At 38.2% G+C, this 23531-nt stretch overlaps 1 protein-coding gene across 2 annotated transcripts in view; it reads right to left on the reverse strand.

Annotated features, from left to right (window-relative positions):
* The window catches only part of FAM117B (family with sequence similarity 117 member B), a 110939-nt gene that overhangs the window by 65448 nt on the left and 21960 nt on the right, over positions 1-23531 (reverse strand). For both annotated transcript variants that reach the window (XM_028509540.2, XM_028509539.2), the window contains exon 2: positions 14429-14580. In XM_028509540.2, the coding sequence (XP_028365341.1) occupies positions 14429-14580 (152 nt within the window). The remainder of the gene's footprint in view (positions 1-14428; positions 14581-23531) is intronic.

A 23531-nucleotide genomic window follows, 5' to 3' on the forward strand; every position in this document is an offset into this window, starting at 1 on the left:
CCTGTACTTCAAAAATTATAGGAAACTGAAGAAAGAAATACAGGAAGATATAAACAAGTGGAAGCATATATCGTGTTCATGGGTTGGAAGACTTAACATCATTAAAATGTCCATACTACACAAAGCAATCTATAGATTCAACACAATCCCTATTAAAATAACAATGGCATATTTCACAGTTCTAAAACAAATATTCCAAAAATTTACATGAAACCAAAAAAGACCCCAAAGAGCCTCAGCAATTTTGAGAAAGAACAAAGGTGGAAGTATCACACTACCTGGTAACAAATTACACTACAGGACCACTGTAATCAGAACAACCTGGTAATGATGTAAGAACAGGTGTATATAACAACGAGAAAACAGGAATAAACCCACACCTTTATGGTCAATTAATATCTGATTAAAGTTGCAATAACACGCAATGAAGTAAAGACTGTCCCTTCAATAAATGGTGTTAGGAAAATGGGACAGGTACATGCCACAAATGAAACTAGACCACCAACTCACAACATACACAAGAATAAATTCAAAATGGATAGAAGACTTACAACTGTAAGTCATGAAACCATGAAAATCCTAGAAGAAAACACAGGGAGTAAAGTTTCATGCATCTTCCCATAGCAGTATTTTACTGACATACTGCCTAGGGCAAGGAAAGGAAAGGAAAAAAATAAACAAATGGAACTACATCAAACTAAAAAGCTTCTGTACAGAAAATGAAACCAACTAGATGAAAAGAAAACCCACTATATTGGAGACCATATTTGCCAATGATACATCTAATAAGGGGTTAATGTCCAAAACAGAAAAAGAACTTAATACAGCTCAACACCAGGAAGACAAACAATCCAATGAAAAAATGAGCAAAGGCCCTAAATAGACATCTCTCCAAAGAGGACATACAGACGGCCAACACACATATGAAAAATGCTCAAAATCACTAATCACCAGAGAGAAGCAAATTAAAACTACAGTGAAGGATCACTTCACACTTGCTGGAATGGCTACTAGCAATAGATCAACAAAAAATGGCCTTGGCTAGTGTTGACTCAGTGGAATGAGTGCAGGTCCGCAAACCAACGGGTCGCTGGTTCAACTGTTGGTCACGACACATGCCTGAGTTGCAAGCCAGGTTCCTGGTGGGGGGGAATGCCAGAGGCAATTCACATTGATGTTTTTCTCCCTCCCTTCCTCTCTCTCTCTCTAAAAATAAATGGAAAAATAAATAAATAAATCAACAAAGTACAAGTGCTGGTGAGGGTGTGGAGAAAGGGAATCCTTGTGTACAGACTGGTGGGAATGCAGACTGGTAGAGCCACTGCGGAAAACAGTATGGAGTTTCCTCAAAAATTCAAACAAGGAACTGTCATTTGACCCAATGATCCCGCTTCTAGGAATATTTCCTAAGAATCCCAAAACACCCACCTGAAAGAATATATGTAATCCTATGTTCATAGCAGCATCATTTACAATAGCCAAGATCTGGAAAGAGCCCAAGTGCCCATCAGTAGATGAATGGGTAAGAAAGCTGTGGTTCATTTACACAATGGAATACTATGCTGCAGTAAAAAAAAAAAAAAATAAGGAACTCTTACCCTTTGTGACAGCATGGATGGGCCTGGAGAACATTATGCAAAGTGAAATAAGTCAGAGAAAGACAAATACCATATGACCTCACTTATATGTAGAATCTCATGAACAAAATAGAAACAGAGGCATGAATACATGGAAAAGACTGACAGATATGAGAGGGGAGGGTCATGAGGGGAACTGAAAGATTACCAGAAGAACATATTATGCACATATACATTGCCCAAGGACACAGACAACAAAGTGGTGAAGGCTGGGGAGTTGGGGGAGGCAGGGGCAGGGTGAAGGAGGTAAAAGGTGAGGAATTAGGGACATCTGTAACAGTGTTCAACAATAAAAAAGGAACTGGCTAGTGTGGCTCAATGGATTGAGCACCAGACTACGAAGCATAGGGTCACCAGTTCGATTCCCAGTCAGGGCACATGCCTGGGTTGTGGGCCAGGTCCCCAGTAGGGCACATGTAAGGGGCAACTACACACTGATGTTTCTTTCTCTCTCTTTCTCTCTCCCTTCTCCTCTGTCTAAAAATAAATAAATAAAATCTTAAAAAAAAAAAGCAAACAAAGCACACATTCCAATTCTCAAATATACAGTGGTAGACTTTTACAAAAAGGTGTTCTACAGAACTTTTATGACCCTGATAGGTTCCAGACAGCTTGTTTAATTTAGAGACATAGTAGTCTCTGCAACAACTCCTTTTCAAATTCTTGGCATGCAGCCAGAAGACGAAGTAAGTATCTTTTCCCAGGTCATGATCTCTCTTAATCCAAGGCCCTTTGACCAAATCTCACCTGACTCTAAAAACAACTTTCCAGTGGCACTTTCCCATATTTACTTTTTATAAATTAAATGTATTGGGGTGAGACTGATTAAGTATATAGGTTTCAAATGTACAGTTCTATTATACATCATCTGTATGTTGTATTGTGTCCACAATCCAAAGTCAAATTGTTCTATGACACTATATATTTGACCCAATTTACCTTTTTCTACTTCCAACCCCCTTCCCTCTAATAATCACCATATACTTTTCTGTGTCTATGAGTTTTTGTTTGTTTTTGTCTTTTTAGGTTTTACCAATACATTCTCATATTACAAAGGCAATTTGATACAAAATCTTTCTTTTGATATTTGAATCATCTGAAATAACAGTACACCAAAAACAAAAAAAAGAAAAGAAAGAAAGAAAAAAATCCTTGCCCTGACCAGTGTTGCTCAGTTGGTTTGATGTCATCCCACAAAGCAAAAGCTAACAGGGTTTATTCCCAGTCAGAGCACATACCCAGGGTATGGGTTCCGTCCCTGTTCAGGACACGTAGGAGAAGAAAGTGATCAATGTTTCTCTCTGATATCGATGTGCCTCTCCCTTTATATCCCCCTTCATTCCCTCTCTTAAAAAATTAATAGGGGGACTTCCGGCAAGATGGAGGAATAGGTGGACGCACCGTACTTCCTCGTACAACCAAGATTAGAAAACCAATAATTCACAACAATAATTTACTATCAGAATAACACCCAGAGCCGGCAGAGGATTTATCTGAATGGAAGTCGGGCAGCCAAGAAGTTGAAGTAGACGCGTTCATCCGGACCGGTAGGAGAAGACTAGCCGGGCAGGCGTGGGGCTGGCTCGGGTCGGCGGCGCGCAGAGGTTGGGGGAAGGTTTGGCACGAAATCGGCGCAAAAGCCATCCGTCGCGCAAGAAGGCAGCAGCGATCACTGAGTACGCAAGCTGCAGCTGGCAGACCCAGAGGGGTAGCGATAGTGGACCAGGGCAGAGCTCGCGGCCCAGAAGCCCAGAAAAGGGTCTGAGTCCAGGAGAACGGAACTACCGCCATTGTTTTCTCCCGCTCCGCTCCCGCTCACGCCCCGCCCCCACATATAACGTCACAATCTAGCGACTGGGGTGCCCAGCCCCGGTGAGCACCTAAGGCTCCGCCCCCCACCTTAACAAGAGCCACCAGACCGGAAAAAAAAAAAGGAGAGACGGGGGGGGGGGGGGGGTTTTCAACAGAGCAGATCAGTCCCCCAGGACTCATCCTTTTGAGCGACCAAGAATTAGCCAATCTATCAGATGCACAGTTCAAAACACTGGTGATCAGAAAGCTCACAGAACTGGTTGATTTTGGACGAAATTTAGATGAAAGAATGCAGATTACCATAAAACAGATGCAGGAAGACACGTGGAGGAGAGCCAATAGTGAAAGGAAGGAATATGAGTCTCAAAACAATACAGTGGACCAGAAGGAAGATAGAATCAACCAAGCAGGAAAGCATGATGAAATAAGAATTCAAAAAATTGAGGAAAAGATTAAGAGCATCCAAGACACCTTTAAACGTTCCAATATCCGAATTATAGGGGTACCAGAATCAGAAGGGGAAAAGCAACAGATTGAGCACGTATTTGAACAAATAATAAAGGAGAACTTCCCCAATCTGGCAAAGGGAACAGTCTTCCAAGAAATCCAAGAAGCTCAGAGAGCCCCAAAGAAGTTGGACCCAAGAAGAAACACACCAAGGCACATCATAATTACATTAGCCAAGGTAAAAATGAGGGAGAGAATCCTAGAAGCAGCAAGACGTAAGGGGACGGTAACCTACAAAGGAGTTCCCATCAGACTGTCAGCTGATTTCTCCAAAGAGACCTTACAGGCAAGAAGGGGCTGGAAAGAAATATTCCAAGTCATGAAAGACAAGGACCTACATCCCAGATTGCTCTATCCAGCAAAGCTCTCATTTAGAATGGAAGGGCAGATGAAGTGCTTCTCAGATAAGGTCAAGTTAAAGGAGTTCATCATTACCAAGCCCTTATTTTATGAAATGCTAAAGGGACTTATCTAAGAAAAGAAGATAAAGAAAAAACATGTATAGCAAAAGGACAGCAAACTCACAATTATTAACAACCACACCTAAAGCAAAACCAAAAGAAACTAAGTAAACAACTAGAACAGGAACAGAACCACAGAAATGGAGGGCACATGGAGGGTTAGCAGCAGGGGGGTGGGAGGAGGAGAGAGGGGGAAAAGGTATAGAGAATAAGTAGCATAGAATGTAGGTTGAAAATAGATAGGGGAGGGCAAGAATAGTATGGGAAATGTAGAAACTAAAGAACTCATAAGTATGACACATGGACATGAACTAAAGGGGGAAATGTGGGTGGGAGGGGGGTACAGGGTGGAGGGGAGAGAAGGGGGGAAATGGGACAACTGTAATAGCATAATCAATAAAATATATATTTAAAAAGAAAAAAATTAATAAATAAAATATATTTTTAAATCCTCATTTGAATAAGAAAAAAAGGCGAGTTAATAACAAACAAAGTTTCCTTTCTTACATGTGACACTGAAGTGGAACTAATTTGGTTTGCTTTTTCCTTCTTAAAAAATTGTTTTTAAAAATGTTTATTGATTTGGGAGACAGAAGAAGGTGTGGAGAGAGAAACATCAATGTGAAAGATTAACATCGATTGGTTGCCTCCCATACATGCCCTGACTGGGAATCAAACCCACAACCTAGCTATGTGCCCTGACTAGGAATCGAACCCCCAACTTTTTTTGGTATACAGGATGCTTTTTAAAAGCCTCCAAGAACAAAAGTGGCTGAAAACCTAATTAAAATGAATAAAAATTATATTTACTTACTATATGCCAATAATTGTATTAACCAATGCCAGGCCAATAAATTCAATAAATTTTTTTAAAGGAAACAAACAAGTTGTCCAAGCCTCCCCCACCCCTTTTTTTGGAGTGTCCATACTTTATTTCAGTGTAAAGACAGAAGCTAGAAAATACGCTGTATTTACAATCTTCTTGGTTACCCATCATGTTGTGTACAGTTTTTACTAGTAGCACAGGTCCTGGTCCAGGCTACAGGTAGCAGAATATAATCATGCTTCATGTATACCCTTCCAGGTACAGAAAAAAAAAGCAAAACAATTTTAATTAATTTTAGGGGGCAAAATTTTTATGACACCAAAGCTGGCAAAAAAGAAAACCTGGCCAGAAAAAAAGCAAATATTAAAATAACTATCAGCTAAAGTCTTTTATGTATATTTGCTCAGAGAATATGTAAATGTGTAGACTCAAGTATTTTTACAAACAAAAACTAGCACCAACTAGAGTGGAATTTATCCTTAGAATGCAAACATTACCATTAAAACTGTCTTAACAGAATCACAGGGAAAGATTAAGAAAATAAAACCATATAGCCTTCTGGTCAAGACGGAGGCCTATGTAGGTAAACGTAGCTCACCTCACACGACAAAATTACAGCTAAACTACAGAACAAGTATCACTCAGATCCGTCAGAAAATTGAGCTCTATGGAAATCTGACAACTAAGTAATTAAAGAAACCATACTCATCCAGACAGGTAGGAGGAACGGAGGGCAGATATATGGAACAAGCTGGTCCCAAACTCACAAGTGTTGGATATAAAATGAAGGGGTATCTAGGGAGTGAGGGATCACAGCCCCATACCAGACCACCAAGTCCAAGGTTCCAATGTCAGGAGGGTAAGTCCCCATAACTTCTGTCTATAAAAACCAGTAGAGGCCGTATTGGAATTAGAAACTGCAGGATTCTCAGGCATCTCCTCTTGGAAGGCCCTGCACAAGGACTTCCTCAGACTCACTTCCTCTAGGTTCCAGCACTGGGAAGCACCATGAAGAGCACCAGTGACATGCAGGGAGAAACTAAAGTGTCTGACATCAGGACAAGAGCTGGGGGGAAGCTTCCTCCCACAGAGAACTGCAGAGAGTGGCCACTGTACCTTTTCTTTCCTACCCCACACAGAGCCACAGTGCAGTGACACCATATGAGTCTCCATCAACCTGGTTCACACAGTAAGAACCACCCTGATGATTACCTAAGGGTCTGCCCCATCCAACTTATAGGCCCACCATACCTTGTAACAGTGGTTTTTCTATATGAAGAACTGGGCTATAACAGACTTCAGACCTTTCTAAATCCTCTCAAACATGCAACAGCTGAGCCCAGACCCCATAACTCTCACTGAGTGGCCCCAGGCCGGCACGAGCAGAAGCCATCTGCAGATTGCTCTACAGCTTACACCAAGGGGCCCCAGACTCAGACTGAACACAAGTGGAAACTGACCTGGGCTGTACCACCCAAGAAAACCCAGAGCCCACACACCCAGCAGACAGTTACAGACACCCTCGGAGCACCACCATCCAACTGCCTCCACCAGTTACACAGGGAGGGAGTTTCTGCACAAGGATCACAGCCAGTCCTACCAGCTGTCTGGACTGGATAAATCCTTCCCCTTGACCTGATGACAGCAATCAAGACTCAACTACAAGAGGAGGGAGTAGTCAGCCCACACAAAGGGTGAACCTTGAGTACCCAGCTTAGGAGACAGGGAAGGCTGTACCACTGAACCCTACATTAGGACACCTACTACATTAGGCACACTACTAAGACACGGAGTCAAAGCAACTCGGCCTAATACATAGAAACAAACACAGGGAGGCTGCCAAATTGAGGAGATGAAGAAATATGGCCTAAATGAAAGAACAAAACAAAAATCTAGAAAAAGAACTAAACAAAATGGAGATAAGCAATCTATTAGATGCAGAGTTCAAAACACTGGTTATCAGGATGCTCAAAAAACTCAGTGGTAAGTACTTCAACAGATACAAATGATCAAGTCAGAAACAAATGATATGCTAATTGAAAAAAAGAACAATTTACAGGGAATAAATAGCAAAATGGATGAAGCCAAAAATCAAATCAATATTGGAACATAAGAAAGAAAGAGATATCCATCCAATCAGTACAGCAAAAAGAAAAAAGAATCCAAAAAAAATGAGGACAGTGTAAGGAACCTCTGAGACAACTTCAAGACTCCAACATTTGCATCACAGGGGTGCCAGAAGAACAGAAAAGAGCAAGAAACTGGAAATCTATTTGAAAAAATAATGAAAGAAAATTCCCAAATTTGGTAAAGGAAATAGACATGCACGTCCAGGAAGCACCCAAGTACCAAAAAAGATGGGTGCAAAAAGGATCACACCAAGACACACCATAATTTAAATGCCAAAGATTAAAAATAAAGAGAGACTCTTAAATGCAGCAAGAGAAAAGCAGATAATTACCTACAAAGGAGTTCCCATGAGACTGTCAGTTGATTTCTCAAAATAAACTTTACAGGCAAGAAGTATCCAAAGTGATGAAAAAGGTTGAGTTGTTTTTTTGGTGTTGAGTTTTGTAAATACTTTATAAATTTTGGATATTAACCCCTTAGCAGATGTACCAGTGACTATGTTTTCCCATTCTGTGGGATTTCTTTTATTTACTTTATGAGTTCCTTTGCTGTACAAAACCTTTTTAATTTGATGTAGTCCCATTTTTAATTTTTTTTCTTGTTTCCCTTGCCTGGGAAAATACAGCTAATTAAAAAAAAATCCTACAACCAATGTCTAAAATTTTGCTGTTTATGTTTTTCTCTAGGATTTTTATGGGTTTGGGTCTCACATTTAAGTCTTTGATCCATTTTGAATTTATTCTTGTGTGTGGTGTAAGAAGGCAATCTAGTTTTATTTTTCTGCATGTATCTATCCAATCTTCCCAATACTATTAACTGAATAAACTAGCCCATTGTATATCCATTGTATGTGCTCGCTTTCTCTGTTGAATATTGACTATAAAGATGTTGGTTTATTTCTGGGTTCTCTAGTCTGTTCCTTTGACCTATGTGTGTTTCTATGCCAGTAACTGCTGTTTAAAAAATGGACAAAGGACCTGAATAAACACTTCTCCAAACAGAATATATAGATGGCCAACAGACATATGAAAAGATGCTCAACGTCACTAATCATCAGAGAAATGCAAATTCAAACTACAATGAGATACCATCTCACACCCGTCAGAGTGGCTATCATCAATAAATCAACAAACAACAATCACTGGCCAGAATGTGGGGAAAGGGAACCCTTTCATACTGTTGGTGGGAATGTAGATTTGTGCAGCCACTGTGAAAAGCAGTATGGAGATACCTCAAAAAATTAAAAATGGATCTGACTTTTGACCCAGCAATCCCACTTCTGGGAATGTATCAGAAGGAATCCAGAGCACTAATTTGAAAGAACATAAGCACCCCAAGTTATCAGTCAATAGATGAGTGAATAAAACAGCTCTGGGACATTTACACAATGGAATTCTACTCAGCTGTAAAAAAAAAAAAATTTTTTTTTTACCCTTTACAACAGTATGGATAGACCTGGAGAACATTATGCTAAGTGAAATAAGCCAGTAAGAGAGAGACAAATACCATATAGTAGAGGGATTGAGCAAAAAAAGAATGGACTTATATGGACATGGATGACAGTGTAGTGATTGCTTCATAGAGAGGAGATAAGGGGACTAAATGGCAATGGGGAAAAAACCAGAATAATGATTAAATCTACAACAAAACCAAAGTGATGAAAAGGAAGGACCTACAACCTAGATTATTCTACCCAGCAAAGCTATCATTAGAATCAAAGGGCTGATAAAATACTCTCCACATAAGGTAAAGCTAAAAGTTCATCATCACCAACCATTATGTGAAATGTCAGAGACACTTAGAAAAAGATCAACAGTACGAAAGTTAAAATGTCAAGAAATATATAACTATTAACAATTGAATCAAAAAAAACTAAGCAAACAAGCAGAAAAGAAAACAGAATCGTAGATATGGAGAACATTGGGATGGTGGCCAGTGGGGAAGGGAATCTGCAGGAATGAGGGAAAAGATAAAGGGATTAAGAGGTACAAATTGGCAGTTAGAGAATAGGCAGGGGGATGTTATGAGCAAGCATAGGAAATGGAGTTACCAAAGAATTTATATGCATTTCCCATGGACATGAACTAAGGATGGGGCATTGTCAGACAGAATAGGGGATGCTGGGAGGAGGGGGGCAAAGGGAGAAAATTGGGGCATAAGCAATTTAAAAAATTTAAAGTAAAACTATATAATCACCTCCAGAGGTACAGAAAAGAGCATTCAATATATTTGAACATACATTCTGATAAAAATATTATCAACTCAGAAAGAAGGAAACTTCCAATAAATGGTCACATAGCCTATGTATAATATATTTAATTTTGGTAGTCCTAAAAGCATTCCAGTGATAATCAAAAACATGTCTATTATATTCTTCACTGTTTAATAAAATAATCCAAGTCTTAGCTAATCCAGTAAAGCAAAAATAAAAGAGGAATAAAAATAAAAATTAAAGAAAAAATTATAATTATTTGGAGATTATATGATTGTATACAAAAATAAAAATAAAGCAAATATTGAGAATGAGAGCTCATAAACTTTTCTAAATATCAATTTATACATAAATAAAAACTATAAGGATTTAAAGGAAACAAGTAAATTTTTTTCCAGATAATATGATCTCTATCTTAAAACTGACAGAATAAAAAGCAAACCATTAGAGCAAACACAAAAATTTACTGAGGTACAATATCTAGGCAGAAAATAAATATTACAAACATCAAAAGCATCCCCTTTTTTCAAAACTATTTTATATACTTTTAGAGAGAGGGGAAGGTAAGGAGAAAGAGGGAGAGAAACATCAATGTGTGGTTGCCCTCCCATGTCCCCAACTAAGGACCTGGCCTGCAACCCAGGCATGTGCCCTGACTGGGAATCGAACCAGCAATCCTTTGGTTCGCAGGCCCATGCTCAACACTCTGAGCTACACCAGCCAGGGCAACAGCCCATTTTTATACAAGCAACAAACAAAATGACACCATTTATAATAGCAACACAATCTATAAAATAGCTAAATATTAGCTAAAGAAAGAATATACAGGAATTCTACAGAGAAATTCTAAAAATTACAAAAGTATCTCTGATTAATTGAAGTGGCACAGGATCAGTTGTTATTATAAAAACATGTCTCTGTAAATTACTCTATAACCTATAAATTTCTAATGAAATTTTAGCTGGTTGTTTTTTTTTAGAAAATTAGTGGACTTATTTTTTGTATTACATGGTATAATAGATGATTACAAATATTTATACCCTTTTTGAAGTAGAAGAGCAAAGGTTTATTTACAAGTCCTGAATGCAAAAGATAATACTCCAAAGTTAGCAGAATATAATATAGCCAGATATTTTTATGACCTATTAGTGAAGAACTAGTTCTCAAACTAAATTCCCAAATTATTATAGAATTCTAGAGTCTTATTTAGAAATGGCCTATGGTGTGTTCTTCCCCCCTTCTCCACACACACATACCCATTCCAGTTAACCAGTAGGCCCTAAATGTATTTATGCCCCTTGTTCCTGTTCTTGACTTCTAAGGGTTGGCTCCTCCCTGGGGCCTGTCACTAAATCAAATCCTACCAGACGGGCTTCTGGTTTTTCTACCTCTTCGAGGATAGGAATGGGCATGTCTAGGTTGGAGGCGGGCAGCACAAACTACTGTTCTACTCTTTTGCATATTGTTGCTTCTGTACCACAAACTGTATAAAATCAATGGATTAAAAATATAATTAAAATTAAAAGTGAAAATTGTTGAATTTTACTTTATAAAATTAAGGCTTTCTCTTCTATGAAAAAAATTAATGTGTGGGAAATTGAGGGAAGTACTTGGAATGCTAAAAATAAAATGTATTTTTATATTTCATACATTTATACAAAGAGTAACATGTGATGGTCTTTAAAGAGTGCTGAGTTAAACAGATTAATAAATGAAGCACACATATAACTATTGTTTCAACTAAAGTTGTGCTTAAACTCACTAGTAATTAGAGCAATGCAAATTAATATAAGATCTCATTTTACACCATCAGATTAGCAAAATCAGAAAGCTACAGAAGCTGAGTATTTGCAGGGATGTGGAAGAGATGGAAATCCCCATGCGTTAACAGTGGTGAAGTAACTTTGGAGAGTTTGCGGCAATACTCTGTCTAATGATGTACATGTTGACCCTATGATCCCACTTCTGAATATGCATAATAGAAAATATGTACCCAGATCCACGAGGAACATATATAAAGGTGTTTTCCACAGCATTTGAATGGTAGTGAGGTGTTAGAAGCATGCTGGATGTTCACCCCTCCGGGAACACCTAAGTAATATGAGGTAGATGCAAACTATGGGGTTCTATGCAGCAGGCAGAATAACAGAATAGACACAGAGTAATTTAGAAGGTCTTTAAAAGAATGCTGAATAAATTGTTAATAAATGAATTGTACAGTGTAATACCTTCTGTTGAAATTAAAATTGTACACATCAAACATTACCACATTTTTAAAGAATACATGGAAACAGAAGAATAACACTTTAGCACACATTCCAATGTGGGGAAAATTGCAATAACTAAATCAAATATTCATATTTTAGAGAGGAAGTCTGTTCAGACTTCCATGACCCATAAATGGAGATTAACCCAACAATGTGTACTTTAGATTCCAAGGGCAAAACACAACAAAAAAAAATTGGAGAATATTTAATAATGCTTTATAGAGTAGAGACAGAATTGGGATAATGGGTTGCCCCATAGATAATATCTTCTCAGTAAAATGGTGCAGCTGCTATGTAAAATAATTTGGCAGTTTCTCTAAAAGCTAAACATATGATCCAGCAATTTCATGCCTAGGTACTTACCAAAATAAACTGAAAGCAGAGATTCAAACAGATACCTGTACACCAATGTTCATTTCAACATGGTTCACAATAGCCAGAATTTGTAAACAACCCAAATGTGCATTAACAGATAGATGAGTAAACAATATGTGGTATTTCCATGCAATGGAATACTACTTAGCCATAAAAAAGATGAAGTTCTGATATACGCTACAACATGGATCAACCTTGAAACATTATGCTAAGCAAAATGACCTAGATACAGAAGGGCAATATATTGTATAAATATCTAGAATGGGCAGATTAATAGAATCAGAAAGTTGAACAGTGGTTACCAGAAGCTGGAGAAACGGCAGGAAGTTAGAGGGTTTCTGTTTGAGGCAATAAAGAAGTTCTGAAAGTAGACAGTGGTGATGGTTGCACAACATTATGACTGTAATTAATGCCACTAAATTGTATACTTCAAAATGACAAATTCTGTTACATATATTTTCCCAAATTTTATAAACCTGACTGAATTAACTAGCATACATACATGAGGGAATCCAACAGAAACAGTCTCCATTAAAGTTCTGGGATCAAGCAACAATCAGTGTATAAATTTTAGGTCTAAAAGGAGATATAACTTAGAATTTTTAACAATCAGTATAAAGAATCTTTTAATTCTTTTTTTTTTTTAAACTTTTCACAGGTAACACCAGTTTTTTTTTTAAGATTTTATTTATTTATTTTTTAGGGAGGGAAGGGAGGGAGAAAGAGAGAGAGAGAAACATCAATGTGCAGTTGCTGGGGGTTATAGCCTGCAACCCAGGAATGTACCCTGGCTGGGAATCGAACCTGGGACACTTTGGTTCCCAGCCCACGCTCAATCCACTGAGCTACGCCAGCCAGGGCTAGAATCTTTTAATTCTTTAAGTGATTTTCATTCTTCACTAGCAATAAAGTTTTAATTGTTCTTCTGCTCATCCATTCCTTTGCAAATACTGCTTCAGTACTTATTATGTCAAATACAGTACTAAGTCCCAGGGATGAAAATATAGAAATGAACAAGACACAGTTCCTGCCTGCCTATTCACCATCTAATGAGTTTAAAATACATTAAATAATTACACAAATATGTAATTAATTGTAATAATAGATGCTATGAAAGAAACTATAGCAAAGTAAAATGTAGTCATCAACTGGCTTCATGGTCTTGGACCTAAACTTCCTCAAAACAGAAGCCAGATCTAAATAATTTAAGAACCTTTAGTAAAAAAAAATTATAAATCTAAAAGTCTAAAACTTTGCTTCCAGAGTCCCTTTTTAGGATATTCACATTTATAGTCTTAGCAAAGTAATATAATCTCCATCTACCAACACATAAAGATTTTTAACACAAAAATGCAGTTATGCATTCACTTAATGTCAAACTGGTTCTGTGACTTTAAGTGAAATGACGTTTAACAAAACCAATTTTACCATAGCCTAATTGATATAAACAAGAGTTAAGTTTCTACAACATCTAATCAACATTATAACAGAACAGTAATAAAGAACCTGCTAGATAAAATTAGGTGGAAAGTAAAGTAATTCTTATTCTTACAAATTTTTAAGTCCAAATTCCATATTAAAATATGGTAATATTCTAAACTATAAAGAATAAGCAGACTTGAACAATGATTAAAATAAAATTAGAGAAAAAAAGAACAAGCAGGAGAAGGGTATATCCATAAATTATGCACATGAATAAGAATTACTTTGGGAATTATTTTAAAGTGCACATTCCCAAGCCTCAACCAAAATCTACTACAAGATATCTGGATGTCATGGATTGGAATGAATCTGCACTTTTGATAAGCTTCTCAGGTTATTCCAATACACAATAATATCTTAAGAATTTTGATCACAGACTAGATTAATAATACTATAAGAAACGGTTTCAACCCTGGCTAGTATGGCTCAGTGGATCAAGAGCCAGACTGCAAAGCAAAGGGTCACTGGTTCAATTCCCAGTCAGGGCACATACCTGGGGGGCAGGCCAGGTCCCCAGTAGGGGGTGCACGAGAGGCAATCACACAATGATGCTTCTCTCCTTCTCTCTAAAAATAAATAAAATCAGAAAGAAAAGAAAAGAAAAGAAAAGAAAAGAAAAGAAAAGAAAAGAAAAGAAAAGAAAAGAGAAGAGAAGAGAAGAGAGAAAAGAAAAGGTTTCAGAGTAAAACATTCCAGGATAAAAACTTTAATACACCTACCTGTGTAGCTTTGTCTCTCATGCAAGGAGCAACTTGCCCATGACTATCACGAGGCCACTGCCCTGCAAGGTATGGAGCAGCAAGTGTATCCAGAGAGGAAGTGCGGCGAATAATAGTAGAGGGGCTTGAGGAAGGTGGTCGTGTTTTGTCACCTAGATTTAAGACACATATATTTATTTTAAAAATAAATATAGGAGAAAACAAAGAAACTAAGTTTTAAGCTACATAAGAGTTTTCTAACAAATATAAAAAAATAAATAATAAAAAGGAAATATAAGCTGTTGATTCAAACAAATTTGGATGAATCTCAAAGGAATTACACTGAGTAAAAACAGTCTCAAATGTATGATTTCATTTACACAACATTTTTGAAATGACAAAATCTTAGGAATGGAGGAAAGATTATTGTTTGCCAGAAATTAGAGATAGGGGAGGAAAAATAAAGTGCTCGAAGATACCCAGGTGTTATAAAAGGGCAATACACAGGGACCCTGTGATAAGGAACTATTCAGTATCCTGACTGAAGTGGCTGATATACAAGCATACAAAGAAGAGTAAACAGCAAACAATTCCAAACACAAATGACTTCTAGACAACATGGAGGCATAGATAGGTACACTCTGCCTCCTCACACAACCAAAAGAAAGACAACAACAAATTTAAAAATGGAAAAAAAAAAAGTAACTGCCAAAAAATAGAACTGTATGGAAGTCTGACAACCAAAGAGTTAAAGAAACATTCATCTGAACCGGCAGGAGAGGCAGAGCAGATGGGCAGAGAGGTCACACAGCAGGAAGCAGATGCTAGACTAGGCAGTCCCACAACTGCCTACAGATGAATCAGGAGGAACAACTGGGGAGTGAAACAGACCGAGCAACCCAGGGTTCCAGCACCAGGAAATAAAGCCTCAAAACCTCTGACTGTAAATCTGTGGGGGTTGTGGCGGTGGCAGAAACTCCCTGCCTCACAGGAAAGTTTGTTGGAGAGAGCCACAGGGTCCTAGAATGTACACAAACCCATTCACCTGGGAATCAGCACCAGAAGGGCACAATTTACTTGTGGATAGCTGGGGAGGTAACTGAAAAACTTCTAAGAGCTGAGCAAGTGGCACTGTTCCCTCTTAGACCCCTCCCCCACAGACAGCACCACAACAAAGCCACATGGATTGCCCTGCCCTGGCAAATACCTAAGGCTCTGCCACTTACAACATAACATGTGTGCCCAAAGAAATATGGCCCAAATGAAAGATCAGATCAAAGCTCCAGAAAAAATACAACTAAGCAATGAAGAGATAGCCAACCTATCAGATGCACAGTCCAATAATCAGGATGCTCACAGAATTGGTTGAGTATGATGGCAAAATAGAGGAAAAAGTAAAGGCTATGAAAAGTGAAATAAAGAAAAATGTACAGGAAACCAACAGTGACAGGAAAGAAACCGAGACTCAGATCAATGATTTGGACCAGTAGGAAGAAAAAAAAAAAAATTCAATCAGAATGAAGAAACAAGAATTCAAAAAAAAGAGGAGAGGCAGAGGCTTAGGAACCTCCAGGACATCTTTAAGTGTTCCAACATCTGAATTATAGGGATACCAGAATGAGAAGAGGAAGAGCAACAAGCAGAAAAGTTATTTGAACAAATAATAAAGAACAACTTCCCCATTCTGGCCAAGGAAATTGACTTCCAGGAAGTCCAGGAAGCTCAGAGAGTCCCAAAGAAGTTGGACCCAAGGAGGAACACACCAAGGCACACCATAATTACATTACCCAAGATTCAAGATAAGGAGAAAATCTTATAAGCAGCAAGAAGAAAGGAGATAGTTACCTACAAAGGAGTTCCCATAAGACCATGAGCTGATTTCTCAAAAGAAACCTTGCAGGCAAGAAGGGGCTGCAAAGAAGTATTCGAAGTGATAAAAGGCAAGGACCTACACCCAAGATTATCTATCCAGCAAAGTTATCACTTAGAATGAAAGGGCAGATAAAGTGCTTCCCAAATATGGTCAAGTTAAAGGAGTTCATCCAGCCCTGGATGGCATAGCTCAGTGGATTGGGCGGGGACTGTGAACCAAAGCATCGCAGGTTTGATTCCCAGCCAGGGCACATGCCTGGGTTGCAGGCCACAGCCCCCAGCAACTGCACATTGATGTTTCTCTCTCTCTCTCTCTCTTTCTCACTCCCTTCCCTCTCTAAAAATAAATAAACAAAATCTTAAAAAAAAAGTAAAAAAAATAAAGGAGTTCATCCCCACCAAAGACCTTATTACATGAAATGTTAAAGGGACTTATCTTAAAAAAAAAATGATCAGACCTATGAATGGTAAAATGACAACAAACTCACAACTATCAACAACTGAACCTTAAAAAAACAAACAAACAAACAAACTAAGCAAACGACCAGAACAGGACCAGAATCACAGAAATGGAAATCACATGGAGGGTTATCAGTGGGGAGGAGGATTGGGAAGAATGGGGAAAAGGGTACAGGGGAGCAGCAGCATAAATGTAATACAAAATAGAGAGGGGGAGGTTAAGAACACTGTAAGAAATGTAGAAGCCAAAGAACTTATATGTATGATGCATGGACATGATCTAAGGGGTGGGGGTGAAAATGCTGGTGGAAGGGGCATAAATGGGGAGAAAAAAATGGGACAACTGTAATAGCATAATCAATAAAATATATTTTTAAAACAGTATGTATTTAACAATTAAAACGTTTTCTCTTAGAATTACTGTCTTGTTATTTCTGAAATTATGCATGCTTTGAACTTTCTAACATTATAGTATAATATTTATTTACCAAATCAAGATGTTGGTTTAAAAGGCAGAAAAATATTTTTACTGCAGATGCCTCTTTTTCAATGTTCTACCAATGTTTCCACATCGCTCAGTCCATTCATTTATGAGTGTATATATTCTCTGCGCTTCCCTTAAGACTAAAACACAATCTTATATAGCTGACAATCTTAGAGGTGCTACTTGCCAGTCCTCCAATTAGAAGCAAGAAGTGGGAAACTTCTAGTATATATCATGTCTTATTTTTGTGTTCTTTCAAACCATTCAAGCTTATTGGTATAATACCTATCTCTAATGGATCTTCAATTTTGGCTAAATTATACTACATAATACTTTAACAGATTTCTAAAACACAGGCCTCAAAACTAAATAGATATGAGCTGAAATTGCACATTTAGCAACTCCCTAAAATACTAAATTACTTACCTCTCTGAGCCTGAGTATCTCATTTCATAAATGACAAAAAATACAGCCTAATTTGGAGGCATGCATCCAATGTATGAGGCATGAATTCAAATATTCCTCTCCTTCCTCTTTCTTTGCTGATAAAGAAAATAAAGAAAATGGACCCCTAATCCACTGCTCTACACAACACTTAAGATAATGCTCTTTTCTTCTTTTCAATTTATTTCTTATTGAATTTATTTGTATTACATTGGTTAATAAAATTACATAGGCTTAAAGAGTACCATTCTGTAACACATGATCTGTATACTGTGTGTGTTCACCACCCCAAGACATGTCTCTTCCCATCACTCTTTACGGCCCCTTAACCATCTCCTGCCTCCTCCAACTCCAATTTCCCTCTTGCAATGATCATACTGCTGTCTGTCTATGAGTTTTGTGTGTGTGTTTTGCTTCATCCCATCACCTTTTTCACCCAGCCCTCTCACCCCCACCCCTCTGAAAGCTGTGAGTCTGTTTCTATTTTGCTTATTCATTTTGTTCATTAGAATCCTCATTAAGTGAAATCATATATAGTTATTTTAAATAAATCCTTATGTCAGAGGATAGCTATTATTACTAATCTCTCTTTAAAACTATAGAATAGAATTTTTTTCAATTGGATGTCCTAAATGTTCAAAGATAAACTAAAGTTTATACAGGGTAATTCTATCCATTGATATGACAGGTATTTTCTCAAAAATTTTAGAACCTAGTTGCTTTGACCAGCTATATGTACGCAGATTTGACAGGATTTTACTTCTAACATTACTCTACTACAACCCCCTTTATTATTATTATTATTATTATGTAACTTTATCTACTACTCTTTTCTGTGGTTCAGCCATGCAAGTAGTCACTTCATTACCTATCTGTCATCTTACCAGCCACTATCCCAAGGCTTCAAAAGACTGATACATAGCAGAAATAAAAACAGCCAGCATACCTCTTCAACAAGATAACCCAACTAAAGGGATTTAGTTTAGCTTAAACTCCCTAAAATATCTAGTGGGGACCAACGGCTAACGTTCGTCATGAGACTGATCTAAGTCAGCGATTTTCAACTGGTGTGCCATAAAAATTTTAAAACATGCAATACCTAACTATTTAGTCAGGGTACTGACCTCTTTTCCCATAGATTGTCAAATAAAAAAATGATAACAGCTATCACAATAACTGGTATGAATAAATCAAAATTATACCTAATTTTCTAGTCAAATGGGCAAAAAATATATTTCTTGGTGTGCTGCAGAATCTTGTGTACCATGAGATGGAAAAGTTTGAAAAATCACTAATCTAAAACATAACACAAGAAGTACCATTCACAGGCACCTTGACACAACTGTTCCTCTAGATATATGCAAGGTCTGTCCAGAAGGTATCCAGCCACATAATATGAAAAACAAATATTTACTGAAGATGTAAGATACAAGAAACCTTGTACAGAGGAGAATAACAACTCAGTCCCCTTCAAAGTAGGTACCTTGGGAGTTCACATAGTTCTCCCAATCGCCATCAGCTTCCCCGTCATACTTTTCTGCATCTTATCAATCAATGGTCTAAAATTTCTTCCCTTTTAAAGGTGATTTTAGTTTTGGGAAAAGCCAGAAGTCGCAGCGCACCAAATCTGGGCTATAGGGGGGCTAAGTCATCTGAGTGATTTGACGTTTCACAAATAAACTGCACTAGATGTGATGGCTGAGCTAAAGCATTATTGTGATGAAGCTGCCAATCACTCCCATAAGTTGTCCATACCTGCAACCTTCTGAATTATCCCAATAGTTTCCAAGGAGGAATGTTCAAACTTAATGCAAACTATGATGCAGATCTGTAACTCTACTTGCCAAGTCATTTTGAATGTGATGGCCACACAGCACACCTGCTCACTTAACTCACTTCTACTTCTCCCATTGCCTAGTACAGTGAAGTGGTCATTGTTCACAAATGCACATTCCACTCCACTCTCCTTGGCTACCAGGTTACATTCATGTTGAGTGTAAACATTCTCATTATCTTAACAATGGCTAGACTTTTTCCAGATAGAGATCGTCATATATTCACCCTAATACTAACTGGATTTGAGGACTGACATCACTCCAATTAAAGTAGAGAACACACACAAAAAAGCTTTTTCTGAACCATCCCCTCCCAAAAAATTTACTGAAATAGTCCACACAGAGGCCTAGAGCAAGTCCCATTGGTAATAACATTTTTATTCTACTTTTAATCCCTTTTTCGTACATTTAACTCCATTTTTAATCATTGCTATAGTACAAATAGAGTAGTCTTATTACAGATATGAACATGCTATTTCAAAGTTTTAAAGAACAGAACTAAATAAAGCAGAAAGTGAACATCATCTGCACCACATACCCCCATCCCATCAGTGAAAACAAAGTTAACAGGTGATACTGCCTGACACTTTTCAGAATATAAAGATACGTATGTATACACTCAGATACAATATTTTTTATTTTTTAAGTTTGTTACTTTTATTTTACTTTCTTTTAAATGACATTTTATTAATTATGCTATTACAGTGATCCGTATTTTCACTCTTTGCTCCTCTCCATTGAACACCCTCACTCCCTTAGGCAATCCCCTCACCATTGTTCATGCCCATGGGTCACACATATAAGTTCTTTAGCTACTCCATTTCCTATAGTGTCTTATACATCCCTATGGCTATTCTATAACTACGTATTTGTACTTCTTAACCCCCTCACCTATTCCCCTACACCTTCTCCCATCTGGCATCCATCAAACACTCTCAGCAACCATGATTCTGTCTCTGTTTTTCTTGTCCACTTAGTTTATTTTTTAGATTCAATTGTTCATAAATATGTATTTATTGTCATTTTATTGTTCATAGCTTTCATCATCTTCTTTTTCTTAAATAAGTCCCTTTAAAATTTCATATAATAATGGTTTAGTGATGAAGTCCTCAATTTCCTCTTTTCTGAAAAGCTCTTTATCTGCCCTCCCATTCTAAATGAGAGCTTTGTTGGGTAGAACAATCTTGGCTGTAGGTCCTGCTTTTCTTGACTTTGAACATTTCTTGCCAATCCCTCCTAGCCTGCAAAGTTTCTTTTGAGATCAGCTGACGGTCTTATGGGAACTCCCCTATAGTTAACTAACTGCTTCTCTCTTGCTGCTTTTAAGGTTCTCTTTGTCTTTAACCTTTGGCAATTTAATTGTGTCTTGGAGTGGGCCTCTTTGTGCCCATCTTGTTTGGGACTCTCTGTGCTTCCTGGACTTGCATGCCTATTTCTTTCACCAAATTAGTCAAGTTTTCTTCCATTATTTTTTTAAACAAATTTCCAAATTCTTGCCCTTTCTCTTGTCCTTCTGGCACTGCTATAATCAAAGATTGGAATGCTTGAAGTTGTCCCAGAGGTTGCTTACACTATCCTTATTTATTTGGACTCTGTTTTCTTCTCATTGTTTTGATTATTTTTTGCTTCCTTATGTTCCAAATCACTGATTTGAATCTCGGCTTCATTTACCCTAGTGTTGTTTCCTTGTAAATTGTTCTTTATTTCAATTATGTATCCATTTCTGACTGGATCTTGTTCATGCTGTTGAAGACCTCACTAAGATCCTTCAGCATCCTGATAACCAGTGTTTTGAATTCTGCATCTGATAGATTGTTTATCTCCATTTTGTTTAGTTCTTATTCTGGAGTTTGGATCTATTCTTTCATTTGCACCCTGTTTCTTTGGCTCCTCATTTTGCCAGCATCCCTGTGTTTGTTTCTACATATTAGGTAGATGTGCTATTGACTCTGTCTTGGGAGCATGGTCTAATGTAGTAGGTGTCCTGCACAGTCAAGAGGCACAGTCTCTGCTATCACCAAAGCTGGCTACTCACAGTGTGTACTTCATGTGCGCTGTGTACATCTTCCTCTTGTAGTTGAGCCTCAATTGCTGTTGGCAGACCAATGGGAGGGATTAACCTAAGCCAGTCCATTACAAGAACTGGCTGTGACCGCTGTCCACCAACCCCCATCCTTTTTGGAGGATAAGCTGTGCAGGGGCAAGCTGGTGGTGCTCCAACGTTGTGTACAGCTGTCCACTGGGTGTGCAGGCCCTGGGTTTTATCAGGTGGTGCAGGCCAAGTCAGCACCCACCTATGTTTTGCTTGAGGCCATCCTGCTTGAGCTGTAGACCACTCTGAGATGTCTGATACTTGTGCCAAGCCTGAAGATTCCCAAAGTCAAGTTGTGAATCTGGGCTGGTTGGCTCCTGCCGGGGCTGGGGTCTCACTAACTTTAGCTGTTATGAAGCATGAGCCAAGACCAGCCACTCATATGGAAAAGCCACTGTTAACAGATGTAAGTTGGGTGGGACAGAGCCTCAGGGGATCTCCGGGGTAGGGCAAACAATGTTAGCCAGGTTGACGGAGTCTCATCTGCCTGCCAGGTCTGTGGCTCTGGACACCTTTCTGTCTGGGTGAAAGCTGTCCCCCAGCACTTACCTTGATTCCAGATACTTCAGTTCCTCCATTTATGCCACTAGTGCCTTTTAAGCTGCTACTCTAGTACTGAAGCTCAGAGAGACTGAGTCTGAGTAAGTCTGTGTATTGGTACTTTAGGAAGAACTGCTTGGGACTCCAGAAGTTTCTTCCCGACTCAATCCCTGCTGGACTTTGCAGTCAGAAGTTAAGGGGACTTCTCTTCCTGGCACTGGAACCCTGGCCTGTGGGGGCCTGGTGTGGGGCTGGGGCTCCTCTCAGGGATATCCTGAGATATCCCTCCTGAATTTTTTTTCAAAGATTGTATTTATTTATTTTTAGAGAGAGGGGAAGGGAAGGAGAAACAGAGGGAGAGAAACATCAGTGTGTGGTTGCCTCATGTGCCCCCTGCTGGGGACCTGGCCAGCAACCCAAGCACATGCCCTGACTGGGAATCAAAGGATTTGCAGGCCCACGCTCAATCCACTGAGCTACACCAACCAGGGATCCCTCCTGAATTTTTATCCACCACACATGGATGGGCTACTAGCCCATTCCACATCTCCACTCCACCCCTACCAGTCTGGATGGATATGGTTTCTTTAAGTCCATAGTTGTCAGACTTCTATTCAACTCAATTTCTGACAGTTCTGAGTGGTGGCTGTTCTATAATTTAGTTGTAATTTTGTTATGATTGTGCAAGGAGGCAAGCCAGTTACCTATGCTGTCACCTTGACCAAAATGCCACGATACTTTAAAAACCAATGTAGCAGTTTGAGCATGTCTGACTTTTCTAGTCTTTTGTCCCTCCCATCCTCTCATCAGAAGCTATGAGCATGTGTGAATGTGTGCATGTATGGTATGTTATATTGTGTTTGTGTTCATTTATATTACAACTGTAAACCTACCGCTAACCATCACCATGTATTATTTCAAATACTCACTACAACCCCAGAAAATATGTAAGAAAATACAAATGAAAACTACAATGTACTTAACTCTGTCTCACGCACTGAGTTGGTAAAGCTAAAGAAATGCACAAAGTCTAATCCTAATAAGCCTTCACAGCAACAGGTAGACACACTGCTTTTTGCTGACAAGGTAAATTAATTCAATCCTTTTTTGGAAAGTAATGCTACAAACCATTAAATTAAATAAAACTTAACTAAATATTCTCAATCCTGAGTTTTTTTCCCTAAAGTGGACACAAATATGCACACTCATATCAGTCCCCATATACATACATTTACAAAGATATTTTTACTAAAGTAACTTATAAGGAGGAAAATAAACAAATGTTCGCTAAAAAGGAGAATTTTTAGGAGAATGATTAAGCCAAAGCTTATACATTTCATACAGTATTCAACCTCATTATAATATAAAAGCATAACATATTACTTTCTTATCTCCTAT

Source organism: Phyllostomus discolor, chromosome 4, assembly GCF_004126475.2.
Source record: "Phyllostomus discolor isolate MPI-MPIP mPhyDis1 chromosome 4, mPhyDis1.pri.v3, whole genome shotgun sequence".
Taxonomy (NCBI): domain Eukaryota; kingdom Metazoa; phylum Chordata; class Mammalia; order Chiroptera; family Phyllostomidae; genus Phyllostomus; species Phyllostomus discolor.